Raw genomic sequence first — 17,425 nt, 5'->3', positions numbered from 1 at the left:
GGGGAGCAGCAAGTGCAAATGACCTGAGGCACAGGACAGCACAGAGGCCAATGAGGCTGGAGTAGAGTAGTGGGCAGGACTCCAGGGAGGTTGAGTTAGGATAGAGGAGGGAAAGATCATGTGAGGCACTGTAGGTCCTGATAAAGTCTGGCTTTTACTCAGAATAGGATAGGAAGCCCCTGGAGAATATTGAAGAACAATGACATAATGTAATTTCCTTTGTAAAAGGATTGCTTTGTCAATGTTGTGGAGAAAAGTCTACGGAGAGAAGACCATAGACTAGAAGCAGGGAGACCAGTTGGGACACTCCTGCGGTAATCTAGGAAGGAGATGGTAGTGGTTTGCCCTGGGGTGGCAGTGGAGGTGATGAGAAAAGGTTAATTCTGATTCTTAGTTGTGAAAGGAAGAGAAGAGCCAAGGGTGTGTCCAAAGAGAGCCACAGGCACTGTGTCCTGGAGGAGGCTGGAAACCCCAGGGGAAGTGAATAGTCCTGCCTGGTTTGGACCAGTTGTGCTGGGCATGGCTGCTGGGAGACCAGGGGCGGGGGCGGGGGGATGCTGAGCAAGAGTTGTGACTCAGGAGAGGTCTGCAGGTGAAGGTCAGAGATTCATCACCGCATGACGGTACACGATGCCCTGTCGTCAGAGGACCCAGGGAATGAGTGGACAGAGGAGAGGTTTGAGAATTGACTCTAGACCAAACTGACCTGCCCAAATCTGGAAAGTGAGGAGCTGCCAGTGGTAGAAAGGCCAGTAAGGTGAAAGGAGACATAGGGAGAGCAAGAAGGGAGGCAGAGGTGGCACCCAGATGGACCCGGTTTCGGTAGAGTGCTGGGAATGAACTCGAGTCGCAAAATGGGAGTCCTTCTGCCAGACTCAGAGGTTCTAGGTTCAAAACAAGCATAATGAATGAATGAGCAAGTGAGTGACTGAGTGAAACCCATCTGCCCAGCCACAGTTAAGAGATCTGTGGGTTGAGAGGCGTTCACCTGCCTTTGGCAGGTGAGAGTTTGGCACCCAGAGTGGGCCAAGCCCGGCTGGCAGCAGGTCTGCTGAAAGCTGCCCACGCCGGGTTTGATTGTGTCTGGGCGTGGGGCTCTTACATAACCTGCTGAGTGGGCCAGAGCTTCCTGTAGCCACCAGGCCCTCAGCTTCTGGAGGGAGACCTGGTTTTCAGCAGACATCAGGTTGCAGAGGTGGGGCGGGGGCTGTGCTGTTAACAGTTTCCTGCCCACTTTGGAGTAGTCCCAAGTGTCAGAGAGAAGGGAGGCATGGTGGCTGCCTTCCCTGCCCCCTGCCTGGCACCGATTCCCCTTCTTCCTCTGGGTGAAGCCTGGTCACGATCAGCGCTCAGCGTTGCTTGTGGCCCCTGACTAGAGCATGCAGCACCCCAAGGAAGTGCTGGTGAACCCTTAGAGTTCCCAGGATCACATTACAAAGCCGCGACGGGAGTTGGGGAGCTGGGATCCCCGCCAGCCGGGCAGCCACTGTTTATCCTGCAGGCGCTCTGCAGGGAGACGCTGGCCCAGTCCACATTGTCATGTTAGGACATCAGCTCCTGAAATCCTCCCATTGTTCTGGGGAGGCTGGCTCGGGCTGTCTGACTTTTGTCTTAGCGCGGCAGTTATAATCCCTCCCCTTTCATGAGATCCCGTCCTTGAGTGGCTGGAGGTGAATCCTGTTGGCAGGTGACAGCTTTTCTTTTCTCTTCACGTTTATGTTTTTCAGTTACCTTATTCAGGGCGGATTTTGCAAAATGTCTTAACATGATTTAGGTCTGAAATCAAAGATACAGCATTTTAAATGCTCTTGGCGTAGCAAACGGAATGTTCGGCGCATTCCAGTTGCCTTGAGTTGTTTTAAAGATATAAAGTGATAGCCAAGGATGAAATTATGTTTTTAAAGAATCAAAACTGCACAACCACATTTACTTGTATGATAACAAGCATTTACGTAGTGCTTATTCTGTATCAGATTCTATTCTAATCACGTGAAGTATTAGCTCATTTAATCCTCATGGGATAAATATATTACTGTCCTTATTTTACACATCAGGAAATGGAGACACAGAGAGGTCAAGTAACTTGTTCAAGGTCTCACAGCTGATAGGTGGTGGAATGGATTCTTGAGCCCAGACAGTCTGGCTTTAAGGCCCATGTTCTTCACTACTGTAATGTACTACCTTTTGCAAATTTAACATCTATAGTTGCTTGAATGGGAATTGAGTTTTAGTTACTTCTATACTGTTTTTGAAACATAGGATCACTGCATATTAGAAATGAATGCTATCAGCATAACTTTGAAGTTAACTCTTTGCTAAAATAATTGTTTACATGACAACATTCATTTAAGACAAACAGCTGGTATTCTTATTGCAAAATATTTTTATATGTTCATTGAGAAAGGAGCTGAAGGACATTTTGGAGGGTGGGGTCAATAATTTTCAGCTTAATTTGCTACTAAAGTAGTTACATAAGGAAGCAATAAAGTCATAATTCTTGAAAATCTTGAAAAATACCATTTTGTTTTTTTAAGGGAAACCATTGTTGCATTTTCTTCAGCCTGAAACAGTAGAACAATTAGCCCCTTGAATACATGTAACCGATGTTTATTTGAAAGTACTCTTGAAGACTCCTTTTCTTTTCACAATCTCATTCTGCTGGTTTAAAGCCAATTAGTTGCAGTGACTACTGTTGAGTGGATAAGGTACCATGGTCCTGTTAGCCTGTGTCTCTTTCTGGTCTGTCGGTCTTCTGGATCCTGTGACCTTCAGGTGTCCCTTGACAAGTACAAGTGATGGTTGCTCCAGAGAGATATTCAATATATTAATAACTATGCTAATTTTGTAAATTGTTGCAGCAAGTGACCCAAATAAATCTACATGGCAGGTTATTGGTGACTGAAGTAGAGAGAAGATAGAGATTTTTCCCTCTTCACTGCTGTATAGTGCTCTTGTACGGTAATGTCCCTCCTCCCGCAAGACCAGAACTCACTGCTGCGCCGGAGGCATTGCTGGAGTGACAGGATGATGATTCCATCTAGGCCAGTTTTCCAAAGCATAGGGTAAATTCATCTGGGAACTGTCCATCATGGAGAGGACAACCTAGCACTACGTGACATTGAATCCTGTAGCGGGGCGGGTATTGTTTCCCTTTGACCTTTCTGCGGGCCGAAGGAGAACATCTCAGTTTACTATGTGTGCATCTTGAACTTCTTGAATCCTTCAGAACCTCCCTTGTAACCAAGAAAGAGCGAACTTTTCAGACTCCCAGCTTAGATAGGCAACACTGTTTAGAAATTAATCTCATTGTTTAGTTTTCATTGATTTTAGTACGTTAATTCCCTTCTACTTTTGACAAGGAAGAATAGTTTCATGTTTATAGTAGGGATAGGTATTTCTTTCAAATAATTGTATTTAAAGAAAAATGATGTCAGAAGAAAAGTACTAAAGAACAGAATCATATAGGTGATGTGTAGCTATGTTAAAATTGTATATTGGGTAGATTTGTTACACAGCTGTTTGTTATGCTGTGACCAAATTACCTGACACAAATAACTTGAAGGAGGAAAGGTTGATTTTGGCTCAGAGTTTCAGAGGATTCAGTCCACAGTTGGCCACTTCCATTGCAGAAACATCTTGGCAGAAGGGCATGGCAGAAGAAAACTGCTCAGCTCATAGAAGCCGGGAAAGAAAGAGAGGAAAGCCAAGGACAAGATAGAGTCCCCAAGACCATGCTCCCAGCGACCTACTTCTTCCAGCCACACCCCACCTACCTACAGTTACCACCTGTTAGTCCATCCAAGTTATTAATCCAGCAAATGAATCAATCCATCGATAAGGTCACAGCTCTCATAACCCAATCTTTTCCCCTCTGAACATTACTGCACTGCCTAATGCATGAACACTTGTGGGGACATTGTAGTTCCAAATTGTGGCAGGAGAGGAGTGCCAACATTTTGCGAAGTTGTTCTAAGATTTGTTTGGAAATTGAGAATTTTCAGATCTCTGGATGATGCTTGTATATTGTGCACAATATGAATGACAGTAGTGCAACCCATCATCAAGAATGATAATATTTCCATGGCAAGATGTGAGTGTTCATCCCAAGTGCAGTAAAGAAAGACTGCATCTCAGCTCAGGTCAGATTTTACCATCAAATGTGTTTCAGAATGAAATTGATGAAAAAGTTTTGACTTTTCAAGATTTCAAAATTGCAGCTGAGATCTTACAGACCTGGCTTTGTAACAAATTACATAATTTTCTTAAAACTTAATCAAATCAATCATGCAGAAAGTAAATTAGACCCCAGCGTTGGACAAAATACCCAGATTCCACCATCTCTTAGTTTCTTTTACTGCTTGAACACAATCTCCTTGTAGATTCAGCTCTGCCACACAGGGCAGATAGATTTGTTTATGAAGGAAAGTTGTATCCCCCAGTGTCTTTTACCTGTGTATATGAAAACAGCAGTAATTTTTGCTCCTGCTCATCCTTGAAGCAAGTGATCAGAATTTTTGGACACTGAATTTTCTTTGTTCATTAAGAGCATGGCCTTTGGGTTCCTTGGCAATGCATTTATTGCATCATACAGTTTGGGGTAATATTTCATTAGATTCTGTATTTTTAAAAATGAAAACCATCCATTTCTTGGAATCGTTTCATTGAATATCTTGTTAGTTTTTAGGTCAGTCTAGTTATCAATGAAGTTTTAATTTGGCAGTGATCAAAAAGGAGGATGAACAGTCTCCCAGATGTGATGGCAGAAATGCCAGCTGTTTTATAGTTGGTGAAAATCTGACATTCTTGAGAAGTTAACTACACTTCAGAGGGCCATGTTGAATCACTTATGATTATTTTTAAAACATTCTGTAAAATGACAAATGAGCAAGTATTTTCTTACTTCAGAACACATTGTAAGAATTTTGTCATGTTCTTGATTTATAACCTTTGGAACCTACCTTACTTTTCTTTTGTGTAATCAGAATCAAAACATATAGTAATTGATTGTAAAGCTTATACTTGTGAATTATTTTTGGGCTTTGTATATTATATACTTAGCCATTCAAGTAAGTTAATTAAATAATACATTATGGACATAAGAAGAAACTATTTTGCTTTGTATATTTTTTCAAGAAGCTTAATAAAACCTCACTTTGGTGTTCTGAGGGAAAGAAGTAGTTTTGGATTTGGAATCTGAAGCCAGGGCTATTTGATTTGGGCAACCCATACATCTTTCTTTTATATCATCAAGGACTTCCTATGAAAGAGTAGATTTTTGACTTGTAGCATATCAGTCCAATGATTATTAATCTTTTTTTTAAAATTTCTTGATTCACTCTTTTTTTAAATTTCCTGATTCATTCTCATGGGCTTCCCCAGATTTTACACTAAGACAGATAAGACAGGCCGTGGGACCTGTGCCTTTTCTAATGGCATAGAGGCAGCACGATCCCCTTTATAGTATCCACTTAAGAAAACGTACTGGAATATGAATGAGAATGACAAGTGCTGAGAATGTGACATTGAAGCTACCCTGTTAATGCCACTTACAGGGATCAGTAGCCTATTATTAGTACAACACAGGATGATTGGTATTAATAACCTTGTACCTTGCATTGAACAAGGTTCAAAATCACCATTTATAATAGTGACAGTAATAGTAGTGACAAATGATATTTGTTGAGCACTTAGTGTCACCTGCTTCATGTGCCTGAACTCATTTCATCCTCATCACCACACTATGAGGAAAGCCTGATAATAATCCACTTTTATGGACGAAGAAACTCCATAAAGATATCCGATCTTTATAAATAAGCCAAAGTCATAAGAAACAAGGCCTTTTGGACCTCATACGTTTTGTCACCTTCAACTCTTTGTTCCCTAAATATGGTAACATCTCAACTCTCTGGGATGCAACTTTGATCCACCTCATTTATTTGGAGCAAAGCCGAGGACAGGAAGCAAGCAAAACCATTTCTGTAATTGAAACAGGAGGGAAATTTCATACTGGAGACTCTGCACCCCTCCCCCACCCCGAGGGAAGCACAGAGCCAGAGTGGCTGGGCCTTTTACTCTGTGTGCACGTGTAAGGAGCCATGTCCCTGAACCTGTCATGTTACCCAAGAAGCACAGGAATATCTCCAAAGCTTCAACAGTATTGATGAAGGCAAATAGAGGTTAATCTGTTAAAAGTTGATGGCAAATACTTAAAAAAAAATTTTTTTTTAGTTTTAGGTGGACCCAATCTCTTATTTTATTTATTTATTTTTATGTGGTGCTGAGGATCGAACCTGGTGCCTCAAATGTGCTAGCAAAGTGCTCTACCACTGAGCTACATCCCAGTACAGTCACTTAATTGATTTCAGTAGTGCTGCATAGTGGGCCAATATTTATCTATCTGGAACTATTCATTCTACAAGGACGTTCTAGGTAACCGAGAAGATTTGGGTACAGAACATACTTTTGTGTAGATCTTCAAATGTGAAGACAGTAAAATGCCATCATAAAAATGCACTCCTGATTTTTTCCTTTATGGTTTGACCAAGAAGGTAAAGCTTCACTGTAAAGTAAATTCCTCCCGCTTTATCTGTCCTGTTTTCATTTTCTGCTAGATCGCTCCTTTGATGTCCTCAAAACATCCAAGCACTCCCCGACGTTCCTTGCGGCAGGCCGACTTTCCGACATGCTGAATGGGGGTGAAGTCTATGCTAACTGCATGGTGATTGATCAGGTAAGGCACACCTCACATTGCAGGGTGCATCTGTACCTCTTTCCTGAACTTGAGCAGGTGTGAAATACGTGCAGCATCGTTGTGTTCCTTTAAAAAACTTAAGCCTCAGAGCATCCCTGGGGATGCAGCTGTGAAATCTTGTCTTGGGATCATTCAACTTAGGTTCTATTTCAGATCATGACAGTTCTTCCCTCACCAAGAAGCACTGGAGGGGAGGGGCCTCAAGACACTGGCAAATGAGAAGAGTGTGAGAGCTCTTTAGTGCGGCCAAAATAGGACATGACAATGGGTCACCAACAACTTTTGTATGACTTTTCAATAAACAGGGCCTGGATGACCTGATTAGGCAGTATTTGTATTCAAATCCAGCAATCACAAATGAGCAAGTGCTTGGTCCCAGCCTGCAGGATGCGGTCACCTGTTTAATCCTCACATCTAATAACATGTACTAAGATTATAGAACTATAATATCAAAACAGAATGGTATCACATTACAGGGAAACTGGAACCTTTCAGAATTTTCCACCAATTCCCTGAAAGAGACTTGTGAGTTAGATCTCTTAAAGGCAGAGGGTTTGAACATGCCAGGGGTCTATTTGCATGTTGTTCTTTTCTCTAATTCAGTGATTTTCAAATTTTGTGTTTATAAAAATTAGCATATAGTTACTGAACTGAAGATTTCTACACATCCTAATTTATAGGAGTTTTAAGGGATTTTCATGGAAAATTTTGACAAAACAACTTTTCCTTTTCCACTGACTTTAAAACCTAATCCCCATATGAGGTGCACCATATTTTATCAATTGGGCAATAAAGTATTTTACCTTTCTTGTTAATATGCCTGTTTCACATTATTAATTATAGATGTTTTCTGTGATATGAACTTTTTCCTGTCTAATCGATCTCAATTTCAGCCCTTTAGTTGAATAACTCTGCTTATTTTCTCTAGTGTTCTAAATATTGTTACAACAAATGCATAGTATAAATGACATATGTTGGATGGAATTCAAAATCACATAGATACTGTTTTAGTCAGCTTTTTCTCTGCTGTGACTAAATGATCCAACCAGAACAATTGTAGAGGAGGAAAGGTTTATTTAGGAACTCAAGATTTCAGAGGTCTTAATCCATTGAAGGCTGGCTCCATTCCTCTGGGCTCCTGGTGAGGTAGGACATCATGTCAGAAGAGCGTGGCAGAGGGAAACAGCTCACATGGTGGTCAGGAAGTAAGAGAGACTGCACTCTCCAGATACAAAATATATACCCCAAAGTCAAGTCCCCCAGGGACCCCCTCCTCCAGTCACACCCCACCTGCCCTCAGTTACCACTCAGTTAATCCCATTAGGGGATTAATTCACTGTTTGGGTTAAAACTCTTACAACCTAATCATTTCTCCTCTAAACCTTGCATTGTCTTACATGTGTGCTTTTAGGGGACACCACACATCCTAACCGTTAACAGAAACCAATGAATCAGAATAGACAACAATTGTAAATAACTGTGGTTGTCTTGGTGTAAACCAGCTACATGTCAGCCCTAAATCTAGATTGGAGCATGGGGATATTCTTTCAGGGTACAGGGTAACTGGACTTTGTGTGCTCTAGACACACTCTAAGATGCATGTATATATTTATATAAGATTTATTGTTTTATATATGATACTTTCAGCTTTTTTGAAGTATAGTTGACAAAAATTGTATATATTTAAGGTACATAATATGACTTGTTGTTTTTTTTTTTTTTTTGGTACTGGGGATTGAACCCAAGGGTGGGCTCTATCACTGAGCTATATTTCCAGATACTTTAAAATTTTTTTTTTTTTTTTTTTTTAGTTTTGAGACAGGGCTTCACTGTAAGTTACTCAGGGTCTTGCTAAGTTGTTGAGGCTATCCTTGAATTTGCATTCTCCTATCTTAGCCTCCTGAGTCATTGGGATTATAGGCATATACCACTGTGTTGGTATAATATGATGGTTTGAAATACACACACACACACACACACACACACATATATAAATATACACACACATTGTGAAATGATATCCACAATCAAATTAATTGAACATATCCATCACCTCACATAGTTTTTGTTGTGTTGTTTGTTAAGATCTGTACTCACTGTTGCTTTGAATTTAACTTTTTATACTTCATATGTAAATGAGGTCTTATAGTATTTGTTGTTCTATGTTTTGGCTTATTTCAGTTAGCACAGTATCCTCCAGATTTATCCGTGTTGTCATAAGTGATAGGATTTCTTTCTTTTTAAAGGCCAAATAATATGCTTCTCTCTGTGTGTATCATGATACACATATACTGAATTTTCTTTGTGCATTCATCCATTGATGGACACATGTTGATTCCTTGTCTTGGGTTTTGTAAATAATACTGCTGTGGATGTGGAGTATGGCTATCTCTTATGGGGAGTGATTTTAATTACTTTGACCATATACCTGGAAATGGAATTTTTGGGTTATGTAGTATTATATCTTCAGTTTTGGGAGAATCTCTATACTGGTTTATGTAATGACTGCACCAATTACTTTTCCACTGATAGTATATCAGGATTTCCTTTTTTCTATATCCTCACAACACTTATCTTTTGATTTTTGATAATAGCCATCCTAATAGGTGACATTTCATTGTGGTTTTAATTTGCATTTTGCTGACAATTAGTAATGTTTGACACCTTTTCTTTTTTTTTATTATTTTATGGTAAACAGATGGAATACATGTTGTTTCTCTGTTTGTACATGGCGTAAAGGCATACCATTTGTGTAATCATAAATTTACATAGGGTAATGCTGTTTGATTCATTTTGTTATTTTTTCCCTTCCCCCCCACCCCTCCCACCCCTCTTTTCCCTCTATACAGTCCTTCCTTCCTCCATTCTTGCCCCCGTCCCTAACCCTAACTCTAACCCTAACACTAACCCCTCCCACCGCCCATTATGTGTCATCATCCACTTATTAGCGATATCATTCGTCCTTTGTTTTTTTGAGATTGGCTTATCTCACTTAGCACGATATTCTCCAATTTCATCCATTTGCCTGCAAATGCCATAATTTTATCATTCTTTATGGCTGAGTAATATTCCATTGTATATATATATACCACAGTTTCTTTATCCATTCATCAACTGAAGGGCATCTAGGTTGGTTCCACAATCTGGCTATTGTGAACTGAGCAGCTATGAACATTGATGTGGCTGTAATATGCTGATTTTAAGTCCTGTGGGTATAGACCAAGGAGTGGGATAGCTGGGTCAAATGGTGGTTCCATTCCAAGTTTTCTAAGGAGTCTCCACACTGCTTTCCAGAGTGGCTGCACTAATTTGCAGCCCAACCAGCAATGTATGAGTGTACCTTTCTCCCCACATCCTCGCCAACACCTGTTGTTGCTTGTATTCTTGATAATCGCCATTCTAATTGGGGTGAGATGGAATCTTAGGGTGGTTTTGATTTGCATTTCTCTTATTACTAGAGATGTTGAACATTTTTCCATATGTTTGTTGATTGCTTGTAGATCTTCTTCTGTGAAGTGTCTGTTCATTTCCTTAGCCCATTTGTCGATTGGATTATTTGGATTCTTGGTGTAGAGTTTTTTGAGTTCTTTATAGATTCTGGAGATCAGTGCTCTATCTGAAGTATGATTGGCAAAGATTTTCTCCCACTCTGTAGGCTCTTTCTTCGCATTGCTGATAGTTTCCTTTGCTGAGAGAAAGCTTTTTAGTTTGAATCTATCCCAGTTATTGATTCTTGCTTGTATTTCTTGTGCTATGGGAGTCCTGTTGAGGAAGTCTGGTCCTAAGCCGACATGTTGAAGCTCTGGACCTACTTTTTCTTCTATAAGATGCATGGTCTCTGGTCTGATTCCGAGGTCCTTAATCCATTTTGAGTTTAGTTTCGTGCATGGTGAGAGATATGGGTTTAGTTTCATTCTGTTGCATATGGATTTCCAATTCTCCCAGCACCATTTGTTGAAGAGGCTATCTTTTCTCCATTGCATATTTTTGGCCCCTTTGTCTAGTATGAGAAAATTGTATTTATTTGGGTTTGTGTCCGTGTCCTCTATTCTGTACCATTGATCCACCTTTCTATTTTGGTACCAATACCATGCCGTTTTTGTTACTATTGCTTTGTAGTAGAGTTGAAGATCTGGTATTGCGATACTGCCTACTTCACTCTTTCTGCCAAGGATTGCTTTAGCTATTCTGGGTTTTTTATTCTTCCAGATGAATTTCATAATTTCTTGCTCTATTTCTGTAAGGTACATCATTGGGATTTTAATTGGAATTGCATTGAATCTGTATAGCACTTTTGGTAGTATGGCCATTTTGACAATATTAATTCTTCCTATCCAAGAACATGGGAGATCTTTCCATCTTCTAAGGTTTTCTTTAATTTCTTTCTTTAGTGTTCTGTAGTTCTCACTGTAGAGGTCTTTCACCTCTTTTGTGAGATTGATTCCCAAGTATTTTATTTTTTTCGATGCTATTGTGAATGGGGTAGTTTTCCTAATTTCTCTTTCTGAAGATTCATCACTTATGTATAAAAATGCATTAGATTTATGTGCATTGATCTTATATCCCACTACTTTACTGAATTCACTTATGAGATCTAAAAGTTTTCTGGTGGAATTTCCTGGTTCCTCTAAGTATATAATCATATCATCAGCAAACAGGGATAGTTTGAGTTCTTCTTTTCCTATTCGTATCCATTTAATTTCTTTGGTTTGTCTAATTGCTTTGGCTAGAGTTTCAAGGACGATATTGAAAAGAAGTGGTGAAAGAGGGCATCTCTGCCTTGTTCCAGTTTTAAGGGGAAATGCTTTCAGTTTTTCACCATTTAGAATGATATTAGCCATGGGCTTAGCATAGATGGCCTTTACAATGTTAAGGAATGTTCCCACTATCCCTATTTTTTCTAGTGTTTGAGCATGAAGGGGTGCTGTATTTTATCAAATGCTTTTTCTGCATCTATTGAAATAATCATGTGATTCTTGACTTTAAGTCTATTGATACGGTGAATGACATTGATTGATTTCCTGATGTTGAACCAACCTTGCATCCCTGGGATGAAACCCACTTGATCATGGTGCACTATCTTTTTAATATGTTTTTGTATGCGATTTGCTAAAATTTTGTTGAGAATTTTTGCGTCGATGTTCATTAAGGATATTGGTCTGAAATTTTATTTACTCGATGGGTCTCTGTCTGGTTTAGGTATCAGGGTGATATTGGCTTCATAGAACGAGTTTGGGAGGGTTCCCTCCTCTTCTATTTTATGGAATACTTTGAGAAGTATTGGAATGAGCTCTTCTTTAAAGGTTTTGTAGAACTCGACTGAGAACCCGTCTGGTCCTGGACTTTTCTTTGTTGGTAGGCTTTTGATGACTTCATCTATTTCATTACTTGAAATTGGTCTATTTAAATTGTGTATGTCTTCCTCGTTCAGTTTAGGCAATTCATATGTCTCTAGAAACCTGTTGATGTCTTCGAAATTTTCTATTTTGTTGGAGTATAGATTTTCAAAGTAGCTTCTCATTATGTTTTGTATTTCACTCGTGTCTGTTTTGATATTTCCTTGTTCATTCCGAATTTTAGTAATTTGGGTTTTCTCTCGTCTTCTCTTTGTTAGTGTGGCTAAAGGTTTATCAATTTTGTTTATTTTTTCGAAGAACCAACTATTTATTTTGTCAATTTTTTGTATTGTTTCTTTTGTTTCAATTTCATTGATTTCAGCTCTGAGTTTAACTATTTCCTGTCTTCTACTACTTTTGGTGTTGGTCTGTTCTTTTTCTAGGGCTTTGAGCTGTAGTGTTAGGTCGTTTATTTGTTGAGTTTTACTTCTTTTATTAAATGTGCTCCATGAAATAAATTTTTCTCTAAGTACTGCTTTCATAGTGCCCCAGAGATTTTGATATGATGTTTCTTTGTTCTCATTTACCTCTAAGAATTTTTTAATTTCCTTCCTAATATCTTCTGTTATCCATTCATCATATAATAGCATATTGTTTAATCTCCAGGTGTTGGAGTAGTTTCTGTTTTTTACTCTTTCATTTATTTCTAACTTCAATCCATTATGATCTGATAGTATACAAGGTAGTGTCTCTATCTTCTTGTATTTGCTAACATTAGCTTTGTGGCATAATATATGGTCTATTTTAGAGAAGGATCCATGTGCTGCTGAGAAGAAAGTGTATTCGTTCTTTGTTGGATGGTATATTCTATATATGTCGGTTAAGTCTAAATTGCTGATTGTGTTATTGAGATCTATGGTTTCTTTGTTCAATTTTTGTTTGGAAGATCTGTCCAGTGGTGAGAGAGGCGTGTTAAAATCACCTAGTATTATTGTGTTACGGTCTATTTGGTTTCTAATATTGAGAAGGATTTGTTTGACATACATGGATGAGCCACTGTTTGGGGCATAGATGTTTATGATTGTTATATCTTGCTGATTTATGCTTCCCTTAAGCAGTATGAAATGTCCTTCTTTATCCCTTCTGACTAACTTTGGCTTGAAGTCCACATTATCTGAAATGAGGATGGATACTCCAGCTTTTTTGCTGGGTCCATGTGCATGGTATGTTTTTCCCCATCCTTTCACCTTTAGTCTATGGGTATCTCTTTCTATGAGGTGAGTCTCTTGCAGGCAACATATTGTTGGATCTTTCTTTTTAATACAATCTGCCAGTCTATGTCTTTTGATTGATGAATTCAGGCCATTAACATTCAGGGTTATTATTGAGATATGATATGTATTCCCGGTCATTTGGTTCATTTTTTAAATTTTATTTATTTATTTATTTATTTGACACAGCTTGGTTCCTCCTTTATTTGACAATTCCTTTAGGATAATTCCTCCCTTTGCTGATTTGCTTCTTTGTGTTTTATCTCTTCCTCATGGAATATTTTGCTGAGAATGTTCTGTAATGCTGGCTTTCTTTTTGTAAATTCTTTAGCTTTTGTTTATCATGGAATGATTTTATTTCATCATCAAATTTGAAGGTAAGTTTTGCTGGGTATAAGATTCTTGGTTGTCATCCGTTTTCTTTCAGAGCTTGAAAAATGTTGTTCCAGGCCCTTCTAGCTTTTAGGGTCTGGATTGAAAAATCTGCTGATAGCCGTATTGGTTTCCCCCTGAATGTAATTTGGTTCTTTTCTCTCACAGCCTTTAAAATTCTGTCTTTATTTTGTATGTTTGGTATTTTCATTATAATGTGCCTTGGTGTGGGTCTGTTGTAATTTTGTGTATTTGGAGTCCTATAAGCCTCTTGAACTTGATTTTCCATTTCATTCTTCAGATTTGGGAAATTTTCTGATATTATTTCATTGAATAGATTGTTCATTCCTTTGGTTTGTTTCTCTAAGCCTTCCTCAATCCCAATAATTCTCAAATTTGGCCTTTTCATGATATCCCATAGTTCTTGGAGATTATGTTCATGATTTCTTACCATCTTCTCTGTTCAACTTTGTTTTCAAGGTTAAATATTTTGTCTTCAATATCTGAGGTTCTGTCTTCCAGGTGTTCTATCCTATTGGTTATGCTTTCTATGGAGTTCTTAATTTGGTTTATTGTTTCCTTCATTTCAAGGATTTCCGTTTGTTTTTTTTTCAATATCTCTAACTCTTTATTGAAATGATCTTTTGCTTCCTGAATTTGCTCTTTTAACTGTCGATTGGTGCTATCATTCAATGCCTGCATTTGCTCTTTCATCTCATCATTCAATGCCTGCATTTGCTCTTTCATCTCATCGTTTGCTTCTCTGATCATTTTAATTGTGTACATTCTGAACTCCCTTTCTGTCATTTCTTCTGCCATGCTGTCGTTGGATTTTATTGATGTAACATCTAGATTTGTTTGGGGCATTTTCTTCCCTTGTTTTCTCATATTGTTCAGGAATCAGTGGGTCATTAAGATATTGCAGATTTCCTCTATTGACTTATAATGTCCCTGAGGATTGCTAGTATATCCCCTCTTATCCTTCAGTAGCCTGCAGTCTTGGAGGAAGTTGATAATGCGGAGCTCCCCAAGGAAGCTGCCTCTCTAGGGATGGTGACCCTCAGGTTGGGTATATTCCCTGATAGTGGGCAGAGGTGCCTCCACTTGTTGACCAATGGTCATCCAAAGGGGAACTAGGTTGCAGGCTGAGGCAAGGCCTGTTTGTGCCTGTGTCTCTGGTTTTACCATCCTTGTGGGAAAACCTCACCCGGCAGGGAAGACTCACCCGGTGGGGAGGTCTCGCTGGTCTGTTCCCCTCCTAGAGGTTCCCCTCAATCTACAACTACCGCCTGGGCTGGGCTTTCTTCCTCTGCAACGTTCCCAGGGGCCCGGATCTACCTCCTGGGCTTGGGAGCCTCACCCTTCGCAGGGGAGTCTCCTTAGGCTGCCTCTCCCAGAGACTCTGCCCGTAGTCCTGGAAACTTCGCTCCGCCCCTAGGCGTGTCTCTGTGCGGCTCTTCCAGCAAGAAGCCGGTCCTGGGACCCTGCTCTGCACCTAATCACCTGGCTATGCGGCCCCTCCTCTGAGCCGCCACCTGGAACCCCGTAGAATAGCTCCGAGACCCAGAGACCCACCACACACCTCCTCCTCTGGACAGCTGCCCAGTTTCCGACGCAGTCACTAGGAGTTCAAGCAACTCACTTCGCGTCTCCTCCTCCTGCCAACCTCCCGTAGCCCTAGGCAGTCACTCCGAGTCCAAGTGACCCGCCCTGTTCCTCCTCCTCCTCGAGGTAGCCCCCTGGGTGTTCAGGAGCGGTCGTTTTGAGTCCAAACAACTCACCACTTGCCTCCTCCTCGGCAACTGCCTGTGACTCTGATGCAGTCACTCCTAGACCAAGCGACCCGCTGCACTTCTCCTCTTCCTCCAAGCAACCCCCCGGTGTTCAGAAGCGGTGGTTCTGAGTCCAAATAGCTCGCCATGCAGCTCCTCCTCAGGCAACCGCCTGTAGCTCTGATGCAGTCACTCCTAGACTAAGAGACTCGCCAAGTTCCTCCTTTTCCTCCGGGCAACCCCCCGGTTTTCAGAAGCGATCACTCTGAGTATAAACAGCTCGCCACGCTGCTCCTCCTCAGGCAGCCGCCTGGAGCCCCAGTGGTTGCTCCGAGTCCAAGCGCTGTGCTGAGCCACCTCCTCTACGATGATCCCAGTTGTCCGTGTTTACCGCTCCAGTGGGGGGAGGGGCATCTCGCCAGCAACTCTACTTCACAAAGTTCCCTGCGTTCCGGGGCTACCGCCCCATCTGGGACGCCTCCCCAACGGGAGAGACTCACCCGATGGCTTTGAGTTGGTCCCAAGTCTCTCACTATCTCCTCTTTTGAATCCTGTGTCCTGGAGCAACATGAAATGCAGCCGCCCTCTAGTCCGCCATCTTGAAACCCCCCCCCCCACACACACACCTTTTCATATATCTGATTACCATTTGTAAGTCTTCTTTGGAAAAATGTCTTGTAGGTCCTTTGCCTATTTTTAAATCAGGTTATTTTGCTACTGAGTTGTATGAGTTCCTTGTAGATTTTGGATATTAACCTTTTTTCAGACATATGATTTGTAAATATTTTCTCCCATTCCATAGGCCTCTTAATTTTGTTGATCATTTCTTTGCTCTGCAGAGACATTTTAGTTTAATGTAGTCCTGCTTATTTACTTTGCTTTTGTTACTTGTTTTTGTTACTTTGTTACTTTGCTTTTGTTACTTGTGTTTTTGGTGTCAAACCCCAAAAAGCATTGCCAAGACCAATGTCATGGAGTCTTTCTCCTCTGCTTTCTTTTAGGACTTTTGTAGTTTCAAGTTTCACATTTAAGTTTTTAATGCATCTTGAGTTGACTGTTGTGCATGGTGTTAGAAAGGGATCCAGTTTTACTTTTTTGCTGTGGATGTCTAGTTTTCCCAGTATCATTTATTTAAAAGACTACCGTTTCCCTATCCGGTTTTCTTGGCACCCTTGTCAAAGATTAGTTGACAGTATATATGCCAACTAATTTCTGAACTTTCTATTCTGTTCCATAGTCTGTGTGTCTGTTATTATGCTAGACCCATTGTGTTTGCATTATTATAATTTTGTAAAATCATTTGGAAAAAAGAAATACCATGCCTCCAGTTTTGTGCTTCTTGTTTGAGATCACTTAGATCTTGAGTGGTTCCATATGAATTTGAAGATCATTTTTTCTATTTCTACAAAACACACTCTCTCTTCTCTCCCTCCCCCTGCCCTCTCCAAAATACAGGGATTGCAGTAAACCTGTGGATTGCTTTGACTAGTATGGACATTTTAAAGATATGGGTTTTTCCAATCCATGAATACAAGATATCTCTACATTTGTTTGTGTCTTCTTCAAATTCTTTTTTAAAATTTATTTTATCTTTTTTGTTCTTAAAATTCTTTCATTGGTGTTTTATACTTTTTAGTGTATAGATATTTTCCATGTTCTGATTTTAATGGTGTTTTTTTGCCATAATTTCTCAATAGTTGAAATGAAAGATTTCTTGAGTCCTCATTTCATTTTGTTCTGAGCCTCAGTGAATACTATAATGTTTCCATTCACTTCAACTAACTAAAATTGTAAATGACTCAATTTTACGTGGGGAAAACTGTTTTTTATATGTTCCCAGATGGATTTAAAATGAAGAATTTCCCTGAACAAAGAGGAGGTTCATTTCTCTTTGGGAATATCTTGTGGGAAAGAAATATTACT

At 39.9% G+C, this 17,425-nt stretch overlaps 1 protein-coding gene across 5 annotated transcripts in view; it reads left to right on the top strand.

The window, feature by feature from the left end:
* The window catches only part of Arhgef28 (Rho guanine nucleotide exchange factor 28), a 309,587-nt gene that overhangs the window by 191,913 nt on the left and 100,249 nt on the right, over positions 1-17,425 (top strand). For all 5 annotated transcript variants that reach the window (XM_047556977.1, XM_047556976.1, XM_047556975.1 and 2 more), the window contains one exon: positions 6,612-6,730. In XM_047556977.1, coding sequence (XP_047412933.1) covers positions 6,612-6,730 — 119 coding nt within the window. The remainder of the gene's footprint in view (positions 1-6,611; positions 6,731-17,425) is intronic.

Source organism: Sciurus carolinensis, chromosome 6, assembly GCF_902686445.1.
Source record: "Sciurus carolinensis chromosome 6, mSciCar1.2, whole genome shotgun sequence".
NCBI lineage: Eukaryota > Metazoa > Chordata > Mammalia > Rodentia > Sciuridae > Sciurus > Sciurus carolinensis.
This window is presented reverse-complemented; position numbering and strand designations above follow the sequence as displayed.